Consider the following 22,484-nt stretch of genomic DNA (forward strand, 5'->3'; position numbering starts at 1 on the left):
TTGTTCTGCTGCTAAGTGCGCCTCTTCGTGGCCAGGAGGGAACAAAACAGAGACTTCTTAATTCCCTCACGTGAATGTATAGGGTAATATAGCAATGAGACTGTAACAGCTATCATTCGATGGGTTTTACTCTCCTTCCCACAATTCTGTGAGGTAGTTCTCTTATTTCCCCCATTTTACATATGTAGAAAGGGGAGTTTGGGGATTCGACTCCAAAATCCACACTTCTAATCATTAGGTTAATCTGCTTAATGTTAAATTGTTCTTGGTTTTGTCTTACTTAGATTTTGTTTTTAACATTGTTGTTAAAAAATCACATTTCAGGGTAAAAAAAATTGCACTTTGATTCCACAATTTGAACACAATGCAGATGTCATCACTGATCTTTTTTTTTTTTTTTTTTTTAAAGATTTGTATTTGACATAGAGAGCGGGCAAGTGGCGGGTTTGGGGTGGGGGATAAGCAGGCAGTGGGAAAGGGAGAAGTAGGCTCTCCGCTGAGCAGGGAGCCCGATGCAGGGCTGGATCCCAGAACCCTGGGACCATGACGGGATTAATTGGAGAGCAGACCCTTAACCCACTAAGCCACCCAGGTAACTCCACTGATCCTGACAGTAGTTCCAGGGTCCAGATGGGGACTGAAGCTACACTGGATTGTGTTGTCCATTGGATGAGAAGTGAGAAGGGAAGAAAGGGTTGACAGCTCCTTCATAAGATTTTGACTGTAAAGGGTAGGGGAGTTTGAGGAGACCTAGAAGAGTGAAATGTGAAATGTCTTGTCTGAGGTCACACAGCTGGCAAGCGATAAGGCTGAGACTGGAACCCCTTTGTGCCTATGACTACAGCAAATCTCATGGATCCTGCTTATCTTGCAGGCTCTGGGAAGTCAGATGGGTTGCAGAGCATGAAATCACTGTGCTAACAGCACCCAACATTATGTGCTGTGAAGGAAAAGGTCTTGATGGGGTCAGGTGGGCTAATCAAGCTAATGGATCAATGAACCAGAGACCATGCCTCCAACTGTGAAAGATCCAAGAGATTTGAGAAACAGTAACCAAAATGGCTCCAACTCTGCGGGATAAGAGACCCGTTGCCACTGTATTTCACAGAGAAGGGCACTGGATACCTGCACTGCCAGCTGCTTTCCCATGAGCACTGAGATCCCGGGACAAGAAACTGGAGGTGCCATGAAACCATCCCAGGGAATATTCCTGCTATAGTCCCCTGGGGCTCAGGACATCAGTTTTCCAAACACTCGTCTGGCCGCAGCTCCTGAGCAGGAAGTCACATCAGCTGGATCACAGGTGATATGAAAAAAACTCCAACCTAGTTTATTTCAAAAGGGCAGAGGTCAAGACAGGGAAATACTCAGAAACTGTGCATCTTTCCTGGGTTCCATCTGCCTTCTGAGACACTGGATGCTTTTGCTCTAGCTAGAGCTGGTTCCAGGCCATTCCACTGAAATGACTTCTTTTATCTGGCTCTTGAGACTTCCCCGGTGACTATGGCCCCAGGTTGCCAGAGGCACTGGTCACAGTCCCAGGATGGCTGGATCCCACAACACCTTGGTCACTCTAGTTGATGTAGTAGACTTTGGGGGCATCGTAATAGCCACAGGTCATGTAGTTCATGTTCCCAATGGGCCACCAGTGGTCAGGGTGGTAGGTGGCTGAGTAGGCATGGGGCTGGGGTTGGACACAACTGAAGAGTGCCAGGCTCCGGTCCATAGCCACAGTGGGCAGGTAGAGCTGCAGCTTGTCCAGGAGGTGCCCCGGCCAGAAGAAATTGGGGTGAGTTCGCTTTCGACCTCTGGGGCTCTTCACTTGCAGCTTCCTGGAGAAAAAGAAGACAGAAGTGTGTCATGGTAGACTACCTGGGGCCAGAGCTTCTGCTCAGCAGAGTAGGCCAACTGTGACCAGAGTGGAGGTGTAGCATTGTGCTAAGCCCTTCGGCTCCAAGTGCTAGGTTCTGTTACCCTGTCTACCTTACCAACGAGGATCTGAAGGCCTAGAGAGGATAAGTCATTTCCTCAAAGTCACTCAGTGAGCAAGTGGCAGAGTGCAGGCTTGATGCCCAATCTGCTGTCTCTAAAACCCAAATTCTTTTTTTTTTTTAAGTTTTTATTTCTTTATTTGACAGAGAGAGAGAGAGAGATAGCAAGAGAGGAAACACAAGCAGGAGGGAGTGGGAGAGGGAGAAGCAGGCTCCCCACCAAGCAGGGAGCCCAATGCGGGGCTCTATCCTAGGACCCTGGGATCACACCCAAGCCGAAGGCAGATGCCTAACGACTGAGCCACCAGGCGCCCCTAAAATTCATATTCTTAAATGTACACCATTTTCCTGTGAGGTTCAGAGCATAGTCTCTGGAGCCAGCATTGCTGTGTTCAGATCCCTGCTTCACCACTTAATAGATGGGTGGCTTTGAGTAAGTGCATTAATTTTTCTGTACCTCAGTTTTCTCTTCTGTAAAATGGGTATGCCAGGAGTCACTTTATAGGGTTGCTAAGAGGATTTAAATGAGTTAAAACATGGAACACAACACAGCAGTGTCTGCCTGGCACCCTAAGCAGTTTTACCATTTCTCAGCTCTCAGGTACCTCCTCCAAAGGGAGGCAGGTCCTCCCTCCCACCCATCCCCTTCCAGAGTTGGATGATTGCTACAGACCTGGTGAACTCCTCAAACTCCTTAAAGTGTATCTTCTTGACTTTCTTCAGTGTTTTCCTAGTGGATAAGAGAGAAAGGTCTCTTGTCAGGAGAGAGGAAATCCAAGTTAATGGGGCCTCAGTACACGGAGGTGGGCCTGTCAGTAAGTCCAAACCAGAGCTCCAAAAGCAGAGTTTCTTCTTCCTGAGGTGGGACCCAGCCTCTCTCCCTCCATGCTCCAGTGGGACCCACAATGGGCTTGGTCAGCCAGGCCTGGGCTCACATCCTGGCTGGATGGGTGACTCTGGGCAGGCCACTTCCCTTTGCAAAGCCTTATGTTTCTTATTACCCAGAACAGAGACCTCCCGAGGTAGCTGAGAGATGCTGCTGAGGCTGAATCCAGCTTTTGGAACAAGTGTGGTGAAAACTAACTCCCCAAGGATAGACTTGGCAGACATCACTAATCGACCGCAGACAGCACTCTCTCCCAGCAGGCCTGCATCTGGCCTCCAAAACCTTGACAACACATTTCAGGTAGCAAGATAAAACACATATCCGTCCCTGCCCTTGGTGCCCTCTCTTTATCCTTTATGGCTATGGCCTACTTAAGCATGGATAAGAGTCTGTTTCTCATGTTCCCACCCACTCCTTAGGTTCATGGTGCAGAAATGGAAGTCAGCCACCCAGGAGCTGGAATGCTTATGTAACAGATGAAAAGCTGTGGCTCAGACAGTGAAGCATCTTGCCCACTTAACCTGTAGGGTGTCTAATTTCCTCTTGCATCCTATCCGTTCTGGCCATACCATCCAGTGGGCCGCTGGCAGGGATCCAGAATGTAGGCCGTTCCTGGTGGGGAGCAGGCCCTTCTCCATCCCACATTAGCCCCATCCCGCCTCGGGGATGCTGCTCGTTCTCCAGTCTGCAGTCTTCAACACATGCTGGTTTATCACCTGCCCCCGGGTCCCCTCCTTCCAAAGAAGGACATCTCCTTAGAGAGGACTCAGGTTGGTCTGAGGCTCAGAGACAGGCCCCAGTGCAGAATTCTTTCCTCCTCCTAAGGGCTGCAAGCCTACCTCTTGCCAGAGAAGGCAGGACAAAGAAGGGACTGCCACACCTGTCCTCTGTAGGGCCCCTGATGGCCCGCCCATGATTTGTGAAGGAGCCTCCCCATTTCTTGAAGAAGTCCCTCTTTTTAATCTTTCCCAGAAAGCTTGAGATCATGTAGGATGTGGTTGGGAGAGTAGCTGTATGGGGGTGAGGCAGGGAGGCTGCGGCCCTCAGACATGTGCCAGGGATGACACCTGGTGACCAGTGGGGTTGGACATGCTGGGCATGCTTGGACACAGGCACTGGTGCACCATGACACCTTAGGTAGGCCACCATCCTATCCCCAGCACTGAAGGAGCAGCAGTAGGACAGAAGGCAAATGGCAGGGAACACAGGGGGTCTGACACTCAGCTTGTCAGCCTTCTTAGCCAGAGCCTCGCTGAAGCCCTGGAGCTTGAGCAGGGCCAGATTTGGACTGAAGATCTTCAAGTCTGAGTAGTAGCCTCCCGGCTGCCGGATCGGGCGCACCTGGTCCTTCTGGAAAATGATCTTGTCTCCTGGGTACAGCAGGGCTGCAAGCAGCAAGAGAAATGTGACCTGTCAGCTCAGGATCCCTCTTCCCCTGAGCCTCTGGGGCAGAGGGAGGCTTTTTTATTTTAATAGACATTTTTGTTTGAAAAGATTTTTTTCTTAGATACATGCACATTTTTATGTTTAAATGACTGTAGATTCACAGCAAGTTGCAAAAGGAGTGTAGAGGGTCCCTTAGACTCTTCCCCTGGCTTCCCTGAATGACAATGTGGCATACAACCACAGTGCAATGTCAGGAAGTGGGCCTGGTACAACACTGCTCTCTGGACTAGAGATGAGGGAGCATGTTCATAACCAGTTCAGCCATGGCCCCGAGGCCTGGGTGCAGGTAGGATGGAGTGAGCAGTCTGCAGGGGTTGTGCTGGTCAGGAACCCACAAGGAGGAGGGGAGATTCACCCAAGACTTTACTAGGTTAACTGAGACTTAGTCGATGGCAGCTTTCTCCTTGCCCAGAATTAATCTCACAGATATCCTTGGGAGACTGCTCTAAGAAGTCAGAGCACAAAAGCACTGGGCCAGGGGTTCTGTCTTCCTGCAGCCACTGAGCAGTGCTTGTCCCAAGATGGTAACACATAACTTACTCATATTCTAAAAAAAGTAATAGAAGGTTACATTCCAGGTTATAAATGGTGCTTATCTGTGGGCTGGGCAGGGACTGTGCAGATAAGAGGGGAGAGGGAAGGAGGATATGCAGCATCAACATTTTAGAAAAGTACACAGGATTTTTTAAAACCACATTTAAAGATATATCTATGTAATACATATAATATACACGTATAATATATATACACAATTTAAAAATAATTTACATAAATAATTTTGTATAAATGGAAAAGAAAAAGAGGTCTATGAAAGGACAATCTCTAAAATATTAATGATGTCAACTCCTGCTGGGGAAATTTTTATCTTTCTGTTTTCAAGGAAAGCTTAAGTGAGCAAGTATTATCTATAAAATCAGGGGACAAATGATAAAGCCGTATTCACTGGGGAGAGGCGAAATGCCTCAGAGTTATAGAACTCTAGCCCTTGAGTTTAAGGGCTGGAGTCAGAGCCCACCAAGCTCTAGTCCAGAACACAGACCCGGAAGTCCCAATGTTTGAGTTTCTTTACTCACAGCAGAGTAGGCCTCTGTCACAGAGACAGCCGATAGATAGTGGCCAGGATGCTGGTCAGAGGTGGACTAGAATTTTTTTCCATCTAGAACAATCAGAAGCAAAAGGAAGCCACCTCCCTCGCCCCCCATGCTCCCGTGTGCCCATGAGTGTGAGACCCTTCCAGCTGGTGAGGTGGACAGGTCCAGGAGCTAGCAAAAGCTAGTGGTGGAGGCGATCAGTAGTGGTTCAGTGTTCCGAGGGGACAAAGGAGGCACATCCCAAGGAAAGACCTGGCCCGCAGGGCAGCCCCAGGTGCAGGCGTGGCAAGCCTGCCTGCATTCAGAAGACAGTTAGCTGCCCCTCCACCACTAGCCAAGACCAGGAAATGTACACTATCAGGGAAGACGAGTCTCCCTGAGGAAGAAGGAAGGAAGGATGATGCGTCCAGGATTTCCTGTCTCTGCCCTCCCAGCCCAGGGGGGCAGCAATTGGCCGCCCAAGTGAGGGGGTGCAGTGCACCCAGGATACAACGACACCTCAGGTTGGTTTGCCCGTGTTTCTGGAGGCTTTTGGCCAAACACTTTTGTACAGACCTGTTATAAGCTGAATTGTGTCCCCCCCAACTCCCACCCCAAGGCCAAATTCATATACTGAAGCTCTAACCCCCTGAAACCTCAGAATTTGTACTTGGATAGAGGATCTTTCAAGAGGAGATCAGGCAGATGAGCCTGGGCTCAAATCTGATTGGACCGGTGTCCTTGTAAAAGGAGATCTGGACACAAGAGATGCACTAGGGGCATGAGTGCACAGAGGGGAAACCATGTGAAGAGGTAGCGAGAAGGTGGCCATTCTGTGAGCCCAGGAGAGAGGCCTCAGAAGAAACTAGCCCTTCTGCATCTTGATCTTGCACTTCTAGCCTCCAGAAGTGTAAGAAAACAAATTTCTGTTGTTCAGCCCAGTCTGTGGTATTTTATTGTGGCAGCCTGAGCAAATTAATACAAGACCTAGGGCCCTGTACAATGTGCACTTGCTTCCCTCTCTCTTGGGAAAAAGATGGAAATAGTCAGTTGTGACGACTAACTTATTCTCAGGGAAGTCACACGCCTGTCCGTGTGCCCCTTTCTCTGAAAGTCACACTACCCAGTTTGGCCATGGTTCCTTCCTGGCCACTTGGGAAACCTCTGCCCTCAAGAGCAACTTACTCTTTCATGCTTTTAAGGCCTGAAGTGGGACCTTCCCGTTAAATTTATAAATTCACAGATTTGGGACAGCAACATCGCAGGGTGATCATTGAGGGCTTATGGGGCACTTCCCATCCCCGTCTCCCAGAAGCACATGCTCTACCCAGAGGTGTGGAGGGTTTAGGTCTGCTTGGATATATGGAAACACAATTCTCCCTCAAACAGAGGGTGAGGCCAGTGTGGAAATCTCAGGGCCCAGTCCTGTGGTCTGAGCAGAGAGCAAAGGGCCTCAGCAGAACTTGCCCCCTTGTGTATTCCTACCTCCGTGTTACAGAAGAACCAAGAAACAGACCTGACCTAGGAAGTGGTTTTGGAAAAGCCCAGTACAATCATAGTGGTTATCACTTCTATCATATCTCCCTCTTTGAAAATGGCACTGTTCCTTTCTGCTCAACTTCAGGACTCCCTCACCCTGAACTCCTGTTCTAGAATGCCTGGCAGCTCCATTGGGGGAAACCAGACCTCTGTGTCTGTGGAGCCTGGGTACCTCCAGGATTCTAGAAATCCTACCTAACTGGAAAACAGACTGGACTGTTCCTCCCCTCCCCCTCCCCCTTCCATACCCCCACCACAGGTCACAGCAGTTTAGCTGGGTATATGTCAGCCGGGGAAGGACAAACCACAGGTGAATGCCACCTGCACCCAGGTCCTGGGCCCTCTTGGCAACCTCCCAAGGGCCAGCCCCCAAAACCCTTACCTTTCATGAGGATGTCCTCCGTCAGCGGGAGGCCGTAGTACTCACAGAGCTTGTGGCACTGCAGGTAGACCAGAAAGTTGTCCCTGCGGGACATGTCGACGAGCTCCCTCATCTCCCCGTGCAGGGTGGACGGGAGACAGTGCTCATCAAAGTGCTTATTCCCACTGCGCACCAGGCGGCACCGCTCCAGGTACTGGATGGAGGGGATCTTGAGCTGCAAAGAGAATGGAGGTTGGCACCCACTTTTCTCCAGCTTCTCTTTGCCTTCCTGGCCAGAAGGCAGATGTGGCACCTCATCTCCATCTCCCCCATGAAGGGAAATGGCAAAGAGTACAGGGAGGGACCCAAGTTCAGACTCTGAAGTCAGTACCTTGAGAGAAAAATCACACATAGTCAAGGTCACCCCCAAGAGCACTTGAAAGGCTAAGCTCAAGGCCGGCAGTGCTGTGTGAGTGTGAACAGCCCTGTATGTGGAGCTGCATGTCATTATGTCATAGGTACAGTAGGGTGCGACGTCAGTGCCTTGGTGAAACAAGGCATCCGCAGGCTTGGCTGCACCAGGATTTAAATTAGGCGCAGATATCTGTGCTTTTGAGGTTGAACCACAGTGTTAAGAATAGCAGAGCAAAGCCAAAGAAGCCTGCGGAATGCCGAGCCATGTCTGGCCTTCTTATTTATTTACAAGGAAATTTAAAAAACAACAACAACTATATTTTTGCAGCATCTAACACCAGGATCAGCAAAATACAGCCCACAGGCCACATCTGGCTCAGCACCTGTTTTTATAAAAATGGTTTTCTTGGAACACAGAGGCACTCATTTGTTTCGTGGCTGCAGTCTGTGGCTGCTCTTGGGTAATAGTGGCCACAGAAACTATAGAGCCCCAGAAGTCTAAAACAGCGTTGCCTGGCTCTTTACAAAGTTTACTGATCCTGCTCAAATATGTTGGGGTTTTCTTGTCATGAAGTGAATCAGATCTTAACTGATATAGCACTTATAGTGTTTAACATTTTATTATATATATATAAAATAAATAGAATATATTAATATATTTTATATACTTATATAATTAAACATAGAGTATTATAATATCATAATATTATAATATATCTTTATATTATATTTATTATATATAATAAAATATGTATTTATATATAGTATAATGCTAATATTGTCTGCCTCCCTGGCGGCAGGGGTTGGTTTGTTCTCTGCTAAAAGAGTGCCTGGCACACTGCCGTCTCTCGATAAATATTTGTTGGATGAATTCATTCACGCCATCCATTCTTCTTTCACTGGTCATGTGTTTCTGGAGTGCCCACACAGTGGCAGGCCCTGTACTGGGCACTTGGATTCCAGCTGTGATGGAGATGCAGCCCTCAGACCTGGTCTCAGGATGCAAAGTCACAGTTAAGGAATGGGAGGAGGGGCACTCCATACTCTCAGAAACATTATCTCATTTCTTCTTCGGAGAAACTTTGTGAGGTAGGTGTTGTTCTCATTATCAGATGAAGAAGTCTGTTCCCTGGAGTTCTGCAGCCTGAAGGTGCAGTGAACTTGAACCCGAGCCTGTCTAGGCACCTAGCCCCATGCCCCTCCTGTTGGCCTGGGTACCTTGTGCTGCCGCTTCCTCTCACGGTACCGCTTGCCAACGTCCTCCATCTCCTCCAGAGTCATGGGCCGTGCCTCCATGTGGGTGTCAACCAGGGGCACAGTCAGCAGGTCCATCTTGCAAGGCTGTGGGGCCAAATCCACCTGGTTCTTGGATGCACTCTGGAGGGAACCTCTGTGCTTGGTGGATCTATAATCTGAAAGGACGGAGAGACTGTGATGAGGCCCACCTAAGGAATCCATTGAGTGGTTAACTGATGGGACCAAGCAGGTATGGGCCACCCCTCTGCTCACTTCCCACGTGGCCCGTCTGTGCCATCTCTGTTTCCACAATGGCATCCCTTGTGCACCACAGTCCCAGCCTTCCTATTACCCCTCCCATCCTCTACCATCCTGTTTCCATCAAACAACAAATAGGACCTTTACAAAATATAATCACCTCATTCCCCTGATGGCTTCCCACAGCACTCGGACTAAAGCCCAGAATCCTCTTCCTGGTCTGCAAGGTTCTACAGGATCCTTGCTCAGCATCCACCCAACCCATCTTCTAAACATTACCCCTCCCTCACTCCCCCAAGCCACCACAATGGCTTTCTGTCCCCTGAAAACTTTCCCAAGTCAGGGCCTTTGCCTTTGTAGCTCCAACTGCCTAGGATGCGCTCCACCAGACTGGTTCCTCTTTACTCACTCAAGTGTCAGCCCCAGAGCTGCTTTGTAAAGAGGCCTCCCCTGACCACCACTTCCTCACTCTGTCCTGTTGTCTTCAAAGCATTAATCACGACTAGACATCATCTTGGCTAACCTGCTACATGGAAGCTCATTGGCTTCTTTATTCCTGTGTTCCCAGTTCCTGGTGTTTTTGAAGGGTGCCTGGCACATAATAGGTGCTCAACACAGATATGGATGGATGAAAGCCTCCCATTGCCCCTGCCCTAGTTCAGGGCTCCACTGTCCTGGGATGACATGAAATCATGGTCCAGCCATCCTCTAGTTTCCAGACTACAGACTGGTGGCTGAGCTTCAGCTTTCTCCTCACCGAGTGTGAAATGCAGCTCTGACCTCCAGGGACTTGGAGGGTTATCTGAGCTGCTGCTGTGGGTAAAACGACCCAGCCCATAGAAGGTGCTCCCAGATGCTACCGCCTTCCCTTTCTGAGCTGGGCACCCAGAGTCTTGATGCTGCTGCCCCTCTAGGCAAAGCAAGTGATACCCAAGTCTGCTTACCCTGCCCACTGATGCTGTCCAGGAGAAAGGGCTCCATGATGACACTGAGATGGCACCATTCAAGCAAATACCTGCTCTTGACTTCAAGTCTATTTATTGGGAAATAACAGGCCCCAAATACATTTGCTACAAACATGCATTATGAGTACTGTGGTCATTCACTAAATGGCTCATAGCAAACCACATGAATAAGGGCGAGCTTTGGTAATTTATAATGAAAAGTCAAAAGAGCATGGATGGGGAAGCAAGCCTGACTTGAGGCAGCCCTGAGCACATGCTGGACATGAAGGGTGCTGGAGATTATCACTGGGGTTGGTGGTGGTGACATGAGCAGGAGGTGCCTGGAGGGTGCTCAGATTCCCTGGGACTCTGGAAGAAGAAACCTCTTCCCTCCCCTCCTCCCCCAGGGCTCTCCTGTGTCCCCAGAGAGTGTGAGGAACACCCCACATCAACATCTGAAATGAAACTCCTTCCAGCCTGGTGGGTGGGGCCAAAAGCAAGATTTATTTGATTCAGAAAAAGAAAGATGTTATATTTGGGGATTTGTTATATTGTTGTTATAGTTATTATATGTTATATTTGATTACATTTGGGGAGGGCTCTGGAAAGATGGGTGGAGGTTAAAAGGAGACCTTTAATTTTATCTGTAGTTGTTCAATTTAAAATTTTTTTGCACCAACAGTGGCACTAAGCTCTAAAGAACCATGATGTACCCTTGTGTTATAGAGTAAATTCATAGCCAGTGCCATGGCTGGTCCATTTCTAATTTGCCTCTGTCCTATATTTGGACAGAAGTGGTTCCACAAGCACATGACCTAGCAAATGGAACTTGAGCTGTGCACAACTCATACAACTGTTCATAGCAACCCTGATAATATCTCTGATAGCAGAATATCAAAATAGATTTTCCAGTAAACTCTAAACATGTGCTAATTCTGGTTTCTGAATTTTAGTGGGTTTTTGGGGGGGTTGAATTTTAGTTAACTTTTTATCAGTAAAATATAGATTAATAGTAAGAAGGCCTTGGGCCCACATACAAGTGGAAAGGTCTTCTGTTTGGGTCAGATATCAATCTATCAGGTAAGCATTGGAGGGCTGAAACTACCTTTGGAAATCCTCCCTTAAGGATAAGGGCTGGGCCTCAAGATCTTTGAATGGATATGGTAGCTGAGCACTCATGAGAATATCTACTCTTTAGTTGATTGTTGCACCTGGGGATTCTAGAAGCTTGGCCCACCTATGGTAAGCCAAAGTTGGAGAATACACTCAGAAAGTAAGCCAAGGCTGCCTCCACCCTGATTGTTCCCAGGATGGGGAAGTGGAGACATGGGGTTGGGGAGTGGATACGTACACTCCCTCTCAGTCGACAGGGTGCTTCTCTGCTCACCCAAAGACCACTGCTTGTAGGTGTTGGCTAGGATATCCGTGGTAATGTTGTTGCACTTTCCCAGAGAGCTGAGATAGATCACAACATCCTCCATCTCCTGGTTTTTCAGAGGGACTCCAATCTGAGGAGGGAAGAGAAGCCACCAAAGTGGGTGGGCTCCACTCCAAACATCCAGCCAGTATGGCCAAAGCCATAGCAGCCTGGCCCCACCTCTCTTGTCTAGTTTCTGGTTTCATCCACCACCACTCCCAGCTCATGCCCAAGGCCTCTGCCGCAGGAGCTTAGAGCCCTTTCCCAGGTCCTGAACACACTCTACACTTTCTCACCCTCTGCCTTTACTCAGGTGTTTCCACCTATCTGAAGAACTCCTATCCCTCTTTCAAAACCCAGTCCAGATAAGCCACCATCTTTGCAGAATCCTCTCCTTCCTCCTTCCGGACCACCACCCCACTCCATACCGAGCTCAATGCCAGCTTTCCCAGGCTGGACTGGAAAAAGGATTTCACGTCTACCATCCTTGTCCATGAGAAACACATTAGCCTCCTTTAACTGAAGTGGATCAGAAATACGATACACGTTACTCTTTGAAGGATAGTGAGTAACTTTGTAAAACTGTAATGCTTGCCATCAATACCAAATATTCAAGAGGAAAAGTCTTAAAGGAAATATAATTTTGTATACTGCAGTCATTATTCACTGAGCTTTCCTCAAAGAGGGTTAGAAGATGCCTAGGATGAAAGGATATAATATTTTATCTTTTTTTGGTTATGATGATTAAAAACACTTTATCTTTTTTTCATGTTTTGAAAGATTGTTTAGATGAGTACATATCAGGAAACAATAGTGTGAAGACTGGTGATGACTCAAAACCATAAAAGATGGTGGGCTGAAAGATGGTAGCCGCCAGCTTCCTAAAGTGTTTTGTAAAGGTAGCTTGTATTCAAAGTATATAAAAGCTTAATTCATGCAGACCAGAGGTCAGCAAGCTTCTTCTATACAGGGCCAGATGGTAAATATTTTAGGCTCCATGAACCATATAGTCTCTCTCATAACTACCCAAATCTACCATTGTGGCATTAAAATGGCCATGACAATGCATACAAATGAGTGTAGCTGTGTTCCAATAACACTTTATTTACAAAAACAGAGGCAGGCTGGAACTGACTTCTGGGCGATAGTTAGTAGACCCCTTACTAGACCAGTGAAACTTTCTGCAATAATGGAATGTTCTGTAACTGTGTGGCCTCGTAGAGGAACTGCTCATCATGTGTAGTTACTGAGCATCCAAAATGTGGTTATTGTGAGTGAGGAACTGGATTTTAAAATTTTATTTCTTTATAATTAACTTAAAATCTTGGCTAGCCCTTGAAAGTGTGGCTTGAGGGACAGTACTATAAACATCACTGGGAGCTTGTTAGAATGTAACATCTCAGGCCATGCACAGAGGTACTGAGTCAGAAGCTGCATTTTTAAAGACCTCTATATGATCATGTGCCAGTGACAGCTGGAGAAGGTCTAGAAGGTTCTAGAGGCAGGACTGACAGCCCAGCAATTTCTGTGCACAGGTCTGGGGTCCAATGGGCAAGACAGTGATTCCTCATGAAGTTGATTGGTTATGGGGTTGGTTCTGCAGACTTTCCACTCAGATAGGGGCTTTTTAGGTCAGACCCATGCAGGGGTGCTTTTAGGGGTCTGATGAGGTCACAAATTATGCTACGTTTTCCAAGTTGGCTTTATAAGTAACAAGGCTGATAGTTTGAGTCCCCTGCGTCTACTTTTCAGTTGCCAGGACCTGGATGCAGGCAGAAGTGGGGGCAGGGAGCATGGACATCTTCCCCACTCGGGCCAGCCCGGAGGGAGGACAGGAGGCACTTACCGCCTTCAGAGCTGCCATGAACTCCTCCCTAGAGATCCTCTGGTTCTCACCCCAGTCCACCTTGCCGAATATCTCCAGGATCTTCATCTTGCGGCTGCGCAGGTACGAGTACAAGGTGGTCAAGGCAGAAGGCTTGGGCAGTCGGAGCTGGGGCACAGGTCGGCGGGAAGGCCGGGGGCTCTTCTGCGAAAAGTAAGAGAGTGGGGTAGAGGGGGAGAATTCAGGGGGGACAGGCTACTGGAGTGTGATTCTAAGAGTTAGAAAGAACAGGGAGAGCAAGTGGCCGAGCAGCTCTAAACAGACAACAGGATGGAGTAAAAGGGGCACTGGACTCGGGGCAACTGCCTGTCGCTATAGATTCTTTTCATCTTGGGACCTCCATTTTCCCATCGGAAACAAGAGGTCTGGATATTATGAGAACTAACATTTCGTTCTTACCCCATTTCTCCTGTCAGACAAGTCAGGAGTATAATCCCACTGGACTCTCAGTGCCCCCAGACACATGCCCCCACCCAGAGCCAGACAAGGCTCTAATCCTCCTACCTCCCAGTCTTTGCTCCTGCTGGGCCTCCTGACCAGAATACCTTTCCTCCTTTCTCTACCTGTCCAACTCTTACTTTTCCTCTAATTCCAGGTTATGGGGAATATTTCAGAATAATACCCCTCACCTTGGTGCAGCACCTGACAGTTTACAAAGGGCCTTTCTGTTCCCTGGTTTATAGTTTCTCTGCATTTGGGACCCACCTCTATTAATGGTCTACAGCAAACTGTAGTCATCGATCTGATGTGTCTTCCTCCCCCATTAATATCTGAACATCTTGAAGGAAGACCATGTCCGATTAAGCTATATATCCTTACCTCCCGTCCCCCTACTGAAAAATCCTCCAGCCCCAGGCAGACAGGCAGTCATTGCTTGCTGAATGACTAAATGATGCTGTAAATTAGGTATTAGGTATGACTTTCCTTTTTTACAAATGAGAAAACAGGTTCAGTGAAGTGAAGTTGGCTCATCCAGGTTCACACGACTCTTGACAGTAGAGCTGGGTTTCTAACCCAAGTCTAGGGCTTATTCATAGCACCGTGCTGCTGTCAGGAAGGGTGTGTGAGACCTAGGAAATTTGGGTTTGGACTCTGATTATACCAAGGACTGACTCTGATATCAGTGAGACGGCAATCAAAAGGACAGACATAATATTGAGTGCTTGCTCTGTGGCCGGCACTGTCCAAGGCACCTGATATAAATTCATCCATTTAGATGTCACAGCAACCCTAGAAAGTAGGTACAGTGGTTATCCACATTTAATAGATTGGAAAACTGAAGCCCAGATCATAGAGCTAGGAAGTAGCCAAGCTAGGTTTAAATTATCTGACCTTTTACCCCAACTTAACCTCACCTGGGAGAAATTTCAAGTGTTTGCATTACAAGGGAATGTCACAGACACCAAGCATTGGGGGATGAGGGCTTTGATACTGACTCCCACTCACTGGGACACCTGGGTGGCTCAGTGAGTTAAAGCCTCTGCCTTTGGCTCAAGTCATGATCCTAGGGTCCTGGGATCGAGCCCTGCATCGAGCCCTGCATCGGGCTCTCTGCTCAGCAGGGAGCCTGCTTCCTCATCTCTCTCTGCCTGCTTCCCTACCTACTTGTGATCTCTGTCTGTCAAATAAATAAAATCTTAAAAAAAAAAAAAGATTTCCATTGACTACTTCTATAGGCCTGGACAATTGACTGGCCTCGTTGAGCTTCTAGTTCTATATTTATAAAAGGGAGTTCCTCATTTTTTCTTCCAGGCTTGCAGCTCTGATCCTCACAGCGGCACTAGGAGCACCTGCCTGGCACGCATCAACCCTCAACAAATATGTGACCAATGAATGAACAATGAGTATTTTAAAATGTCCCATAGATGGAATGCCAGGAATTATCCCTCCTCAGGTGGTTTTAAAATACGGTTACAAATTCTTCCACTCCTCCCTTCTGAGATGGAGCCTGGTTCCCCTCCCATCGAGTGTGAACAGCCCTAATGACTTGCTTCTGCCAGATAGAATATGGTGAAAGTGATCATGTGATTCTCTTGAAACTGTGATCTCCCGAGATGAGGTCATAAGAGGCATCACAGCTCTCCTCCTTGTTCTGTCCCCAATACACCCCCCTTTTGGGACTTCTCTGTCCCTCTTTGATGGGGGGACACCCCCTATTCTGCCTAACCACAGGGAATGAAATGACAGTATGCCCCTAACACCTTCAGTCTCTTCATCATCAAGTGGGGCGGCTCACCTTGGTGGCTCTGGTAGGAGTCAGACAGGCCAGCAAATGGGCTTCATGCTCCTTTCGGATCATGTTTAAGACCTTGGCCTCTGAAGGGGTGAGGCAAGGCTTGTTCTGCAGCCACTTCTCTGTGTCGCCGAATGACTCCAGGTTCTGCCGAAGCTTCAGTCTCTGGCTGAGCCAGGTCTTTGCATCGTCTGGCTGCCCCAGGATATCCCCGGCTCCCAGGACTTTGAAGCTGGATATTGGCTGTGGGGGAGTCTGGGCTTGGGCCGTGAGATTGATGGGTATTGGATCCTCGTTTTGAGGCAAGGTGATGATCCGCCGGCGGCTCTGAGGCTGGTGGAAAGCCTTCTGCTTGAACTGCTTGAAGCAGTGGGCAATGACTGGTTCAGGATTGAAGATGGGGTCCTTGCTGGAGGTTTCATCATCATCTGAGGTCTTAGACTGGCAGAGCCCTTCGGGGAAGAGTGTTAGGAGGTGAGTTTCTTTCAGGAAGAGGACTAACAGAGTCAGGGAAGAAAAATGCTACAGCAGCAGGCTGATTGATAGGGCATCTGGGTTCCAGGTCTGGCTTTATCATTGCTTTGCTATCATAATAATTGTGTACTTCTGAAAGCAGGCACAATGCTAAAAGCTTTATATGCTTTTTCTTACTTAATCTTACTCTTCCCCACCCCAGCACTCCTTACCAGTAATCAGAATGATCTTAAAAAAAATATATTTATTTGAGAGAGTGAGAGAGACAGAGACAGAGAGAGAGAGAGAACAAGCAAGGGGAGGGGCAGATGGAGAGGGAGAGTAGCCCCACATGGGGCTCAATCTCACAACCCTGAGATCACGGCCGAAGCCAAAATCAAGAGTTGGACGCTTACCCAACTGAGCCACCCATGTGCCTCCAGAACGATGGCATTCTGGGGGCTCTTGGGTGGCTCTGTCATTTAAGCATCTGCCTTCAGCTCAGGTCATGATCTTGGGGTCTGTGTCAGGCTCCATGCTCAGCGGAGAGTCTGCATCTCCCTTTCCCTCTGCCCCTCGCCCTGTTCGTGCATGCACTCTCTCTTGAATAAGTAAATAAATAAAATCTTAAAAAAAAATAAAAATGCCATTCTGATTTGGTCTGATCATCTGAGCAGAGGCTTTGGAGCCAGAATACTCCAGCCGTGTCCTGGCTCTGTTGCTTCATGGCTGCATGATCTTGGACAAGTTACTTAGCATCTCTATCTCAATTCTTCATGTGCACAATGGAGAAAAAGAGGTTACCTACTTTACTGAGTGGTGGAGATGGTTAGAATCAGTCCATTTTAGAAGTGTTTTGTTTATACTAAGTACACAGTTATTTTTATGTACTCGCCCTTCACCTATTTTGAAACCCTTCCACGACTTTCAAAGTTCCATGATCCTCCTCTGCCAGCCTTTTCTGCCTCATCGCTTGCCTGTCTTTCCTTAGTATAACCCAAACGCTTTGACCTCTCTCAATGATCCCTGAATGTTCTAAGCATCCAACATCCAACATCCAACAAGGGTGTTCATCTGCCAGAAATGTTCCCTTCCCTACCCATCCCCTCCTCACTCCTCATCCTCAGGCCACATGTTACCTGTACAGCTCCCAAGCTCTGTTATATCCTCATATTATCTCTGTGTAATACAACCTATACTTTTCCTTTGGACCACTTCATGTTGAATGAGACCTGTTTTGTTTGACATACTCCTTAAAATTTTCCAACTTGAGTTACTTTACACTGGGGCATGCCCTCTCCGGGTTGCCATAGTCCCCACCATTCTCTATAGTCTCACATGCACATCAGTTCACTTATTAAGTGTTTGCTTCAGGTAGACATTTGTGTTTGAAATCCCTGGTGTAATTACTTGGTTGATGTTTATTTTTTCAATAGACTATAGACTGGGACCTCATCTCTCCCTGCTGGAGTCCCCGTACCTCCACATGCCAACATACAGAGGGAGCTCAGTAATTGTTTGGTGAATGAGTGGATGTCAAATGGACAGACCCAATAAGCCAGCTCTATGATTATACCATTTTACAGATAGGGGCACAAAGGTCCCAAGAGGCCCAAGTTCACACAGTTGATTAGTAGCAGAGCTGGGACAGATCAAATGAATAACAGATATGTTTTGAAATTCAGAAGGGATATAACATTATTATTAAAAACACTGTCACCATATTTTCCTTTGAAAACCCAAACTCCCTTGTTTTAAATCCCTTTCATCGGGCACCTGGATGGCTCAGTGGGTTAAGCCACTGCCTTTGGCCCAGGTCATGATCCCAGGGTCATGGGATCGAGTCCCACATCGGGCTCTCTGCTCAGCAGGGGGCCTGCTTCCCTTCCTCTCTCTCTGCCTGCCTCTCTGCCTACTTGTGATCTCCCTCTGTCAAATAAATAAATAAATAATCTTTAAAATAAATAAATAAATAAATAAATAAATAAATCCCTTTCATTGCCTCCAAAATAAAATTCAATCTCCTTAACCTGGCCCCACTGAAACTACCCACCTTTTCCAGATTCTATAATGGGCTTCTTCTCTGTTCCTTCTGGCCTTCCCCAGTATTTGTACCCCCAAACTGAGCTACCATTCCTTGGTTCCTTTGCCCCAGCCACATACTCTTTCCTCTCTGGAATACTCTTCAAGACTTAGGTTAGGCATCACCATCCCCTGAAACCTTCCCACCCCTCAACCACCACCCTCATGTCCACTCTGGGTTCCCACAGTGCCCATGCCCATCCCCATCATAGCATTTACCATATTTTTCTGGATGAAGCTGCTTTCTGAGTCTTTCTCTCCCAATGGCCTGTGAGTTTTGCAATGTTAAGGGCTGTGTCCTAGAGCCCATGTATCCCTGGTCCCCAGCCTGGCACAAAGTGAACATTCAGGACATTTGTTAAGTCTCCTTACAGTGCCCATGTGTTTCTTTCGGGTCAGAAAATAATGATTATACATCAATGTGGACAGAAGTGAGCACTTCTTAACAACCCCTTTATCATTTCTTTGAGGACAAGATGCTGGGTACAGCTGAGACTGTAACCATTCATCAAACCACTATTTGCTGAGAATCATCCAGTACTTGGCATGGCCACGTGCAGATCCAAATGAGGCTGGGTGCCTGACCACAGAGCGCTGGCATGGAACAAGGTGGGTTAACTGGAGGGGTAACAAGATGCTCTCAGTTGGGGGAGAAATGCTGATGGAGAAACCCGGGAGGTGATCATGAAGGAGGAGGCATCGACATGTGCCTTCAAGAAGGAGTCAGATTTCAAGGGGTGGAGGGGCTAGCGTTGGGAAAGGTTAGGGGTGAAGTTTGGAGATTTAAGGGTTACTGTAGTTCCACAAGTTGGAAGCACATATGTGTGAAGGAGGTTAGTGGGAAATGAAGTTGGAATCATGTTGAATGCAGATTAAGGGGTTTAAACTTTACCATGTTGACCATGGGAACATAATCAAAATATGCTCCTCTCTGGCCTTGCCACTGCCACTTGTGCCCTCCCTAGACTCCAAATCCATGATCTTCTCTTAGCCAGAAGAGTCACGAGTCACTCCCCCTTGAAATCCTTCAATGGCTTCACTGAAATGGCTTCTCAGTGCCTCTAGAATAAACCGGCCCCTCTTGCAATGATCTACACCGCTGCTCTTACCTGGGCCCTGCATCTGCTTCTCCCCCCACTTCTCTCCCCCTTGCTCAGTTTGCTCCAGCTGCACAGGTCTGCTTTCTGTTTGTCCAACTCTCCTAGCTCTGTCCCAACTTGGTTTTGGCATTTATTGTGCCCTCTGAAGGGCATGGGATTCCCCAAGATCTCCCCTGGCTGAGTCCTTTTCATCATATAGTTCTCAGCCCAAGTGCACCACCCCCAAAGTCACCCTGACTACCCTATCAAAGATCACATGCCCACGACACCATGGAGCTTCCATTCTAGTGATCTTTGGGGTCCTGTGTCCATTTATAAGAAAGTGAGGTGGGCTCTTATAATAAAAGAGGTCACTGCATAGTTGTGGGTAGAGACTGTGTGAAAATGTCCCCAAGGGATTGTGAGGACTGCTTTCAGAGGCTCGCTAGTCCCACTGCCTTCCCAGGTCAGGGAACTCTTTCTTCAATGACCCTGGCAGATTTTACCTTTGCTCTGTATACACCTCTGGCGACAGGGAGTTCTCTACTTCGCCTTATGGATGCCTAATTCGGATTGCTAGAAAAGACTTTCTTATATTGACCCAGATTTCATTTCCCTGGAATTTCTATCCCTTGGTCCTAGTCCTCCCCATTGATGCACCAGAAAATGCATTTGTTCCCTCTTTAGTGTGACAGCCTTTCAGGAATCTGGAGACAATTCAACTCACTTGAAATTGTTTGTCTTGGCTGATTCAAGTCTCTAAGTTCCATCCTACCTCTCAAGTTAGGTGCTGTTTGGCCCCTCTCTTCCTGCCCACCCCTTAAAATTGGTGCCTTCCAGGTCTACACTGGGCTTTCTTGTTTGTTTGTTTGTTTGTTTGTTTGTTTTCCAATCTCCTCTACTCTTGTTTCTGTGACCTTCTGCATGCTGAGGACATCCATGCCAATATTTATGACTTGAAATTGCCTCCAACTTTCTACATACAATTTCTCCTAAAGCATCTCCACTTGGATGGCCTACAAGTATCTCAGACTCAACCAATGAAGACTGCACTGATCTCCATGTACTGTCCCCACTGAATCTGTTTCTGTTAGGTTCCTGATTTCTGTGAAAGGCACCTCCATCTCCAGGTCACTCTAGCTACCAACCTGGCCATTATCTTGGATTGTTCTTTCCATGCTTTATTCAATCAGCCCCCCAAGTGTTCTAACCCCTCTAGCCTGGCTACTCCCCCTCACCTCTCAGTATCTTTGATCTGGATGTTTTGGACAGCCCCAGATCTTATCAATCTGTGCTTCCAGCATTCTGAGTCTGCCAGTTCACTCTGCATTTGCTAATGCTCCCAATCTAACACTGTCATTCCCAGTGGTTTCTCCATTTCCTGGCTCACAAGATCTTTCATGATCTTGTCCCTTCTGACCTCTCTTTGGCATGGAGAACTCCTTGTATCCTTAATTTAGACCCCAGTGTAAATATATCTTCCAGAACCTTGGAACTGTTCCTCCCCATCCTCTATACTTAGCAGAACTCTTACTCCTGGGTGTCATCCCCTGGCCTGGCATCCACCCTTTCTTCTGTAATTATCTGTTTATCTGCCTGTCCTTCACCTCTGAAGTTGCAGGGCTTTGCTGCAGCAGGCTATGGTAGAAGGAGGAGGACTGAGTTTTCTCCATGCTTCTTCTCCAGTACCCAATACATTAATATCCAGTGGAGAAATGGGGCAGAGGACGAGCCAGAGGGCTGTGGATGTCTTTCCCAGGCTCAAAGATTGGACCTCTGATTTCAGACCAAGGCAAGTTGTCCCACTCCTCCAGCTTGGGCATGGAAATCTGAGAAATGTGCCTGACCTGACCCCGACTCCCTGGCAACCCCTCACCCAGAGGGAGGACGGCATAATGAGATATTTGCCCCCCCGCCCCTCGTCCTTGCCCTCACCCTACTTGTACGCATGTGCATGGCACTGCTTTCCGGGAGCTTACCGACCACCGACAGGAACAGAGTCTCATACGTTTCATAGGAATCGTCATTCATGGTCGCAGCGTCAGAAGCGGGCGCTGAAGAGTGTGTGTGCATGCGTGTGTGCACGCGCTTGCTTTCTTGCTTGCGTCGGAGTACAAAAAAACAGGAATACCAAATTTTGCAAGAGACTCTGAAGTAGCAAGCTTAGAAGCTACTGTTGCCAGGACTACAGACGCCCTCCACTGATTGGCTGAGCGCGGCCACGCTCGCGAAGTCCGCGGGAGCAAGAGGGTTGTGGGGGCGGGCTCTCCTGGCCCTCCCGGCCCTCCTTCTCCCAACGCCTAGTGCTGCTCCTTTCGTGGGTCCTAAGAGGCAATCGCAGCCGTGCAGAATTCCTGGGTTGGCGAAAGACAGGGTTTCTTAGTATGGCCCAGTGGCCCCTGAACCTCGAGTAATAAACCCGTGTTTTTCCCGAAAGCAGTAGGATCTTGAGCCAGCCTCCACGTCTTTCCTTTTCATCCAAGGAACTGACCCTGCCTCCTGCATAGGTGTTGTAGAAACCCCAAGAGTCTTGGCCAAATAGAGGCAGTATATATGGCTTGGAAATACAGAACTGATAACGGGAATATTAATAATATACACTTGAAATGCCCATCAACTGATAAATGGATAAACAAAATGTACTCTGTTCACACAATGGAATGTCATAAAGTTAAGTACTAATGCATGCTGCAATACAGATGAACCTTCAAAACATTATGTTAAGCGAAAGAAGCCAGACACAAAAGGTCACATATTATTTTACTTATAAGATATGCACAGAACAGGCAAATTTACAGACACAGAAAGCAGATTGGTAATTGCCAGAGGCTGGAGGTGAGGTGTGTGGCTTTGGGTTTGACTGCTAACAAGCAGTTTCTTTTCAACGTGTTGGGAATGTTTTAGAGTTAGTGATGATGGTTGCAGAACATTGCTGAGTGTACTAAAAATCATTTAATTGTATACTTTAAAAATGATTAAATGAGGGGCGCCTGGATGGCTCAGTGGGTTAAAGCCTCTGCCTTCGGCTCAGGTCATGATCCCAGGGTCCTGGGATCGAGCCCCACATCGGGCTCTCTGCTCTGCGGGGAGCCTGCTTCCTCCTCTCTCTCTGCCTGCCTCTCTACCTACTTGTGATCTCTGTCTGTCAAATAAATAAATAAAATCTTTAAAAAAATGATTAAATGATGAA

General features: G+C 47.7%; 1 protein-coding gene across 4 annotated transcripts; it reads right to left on the reverse strand.

Annotated features, from left to right (window-relative positions):
• Positions 1-1,304: 1,304 nt before the first annotated feature.
• EFCAB12 (EF-hand calcium binding domain 12) lies at positions 1,305-22,350 on the reverse strand. 4 transcript variants are annotated; one of them, XM_045063334.1, is made up of 10 exons: positions 21,274-22,350; positions 18,435-18,543; positions 15,684-16,132; positions 13,409-13,588; positions 11,497-11,653; positions 8,926-9,119; positions 7,315-7,528; positions 4,103-4,262; positions 2,665-2,721; positions 1,305-1,832 (listed from the first exon to the last, which is right to left on the reverse strand). In XM_045063334.1, exons 1-10 carry the CDS (start codon positions 21,319-21,321, stop codon positions 1,574-1,576), a joined length of 1,827 nt encoding a protein of 608 aa, XP_044919269.1. In that variant the 5' UTR covers positions 21,322-22,350; the 3' UTR covers positions 1,305-1,573. The 4 variants fall into 4 exon arrangements, with proteins under 4 accessions (XP_044919269.1, XP_044919270.1, XP_012910239.2 ...); XM_045063335.1 differs by having other exon boundaries at positions 11,533-11,653; positions 13,409-13,591; XM_013054785.2 differs by having other exon boundaries at positions 13,409-13,591; positions 21,274-22,349.
• Positions 22,351-22,484: the final 134 nt, after the last annotated feature.

This window comes from Mustela putorius, unplaced genomic scaffold (genome assembly GCF_011764305.1).
Source record: "Mustela putorius furo isolate JIRA1106 unplaced genomic scaffold, ASM1176430v1.1 tig00003850_pilon_pilon_pilon, whole genome shotgun sequence".
NCBI classification, from domain to species: domain Eukaryota; kingdom Metazoa; phylum Chordata; class Mammalia; order Carnivora; family Mustelidae; genus Mustela; species Mustela putorius.

What these genes read in the sequence shown, in the direction of transcription:
- EFCAB12 (XM_013054785.2), bottom strand. Translation starts at nt 21,321, where the DNA reads ATGACGATTCCTATGAAACGTATGAGACTCTGTTCCTGTCGGTGGTCG. An exon ending in TCTGTTCCTGTCGGTGGTCG is followed by an intron (nt 18,544 to 21,273) that starts GTAAGCTCCCGG and finishes ACTTTGTGCCAG; the next exon opens with GCTGGGGACCAGGGATACAT. An exon ending in GGAGGACATCCTCATGAAAG is followed by an intron (nt 4,263 to 7,314) that starts GTAAGGGTTTTG and finishes TGCTGCTTGCAG; the next exon opens with CCCTGCTGTACCCAGGAGAC.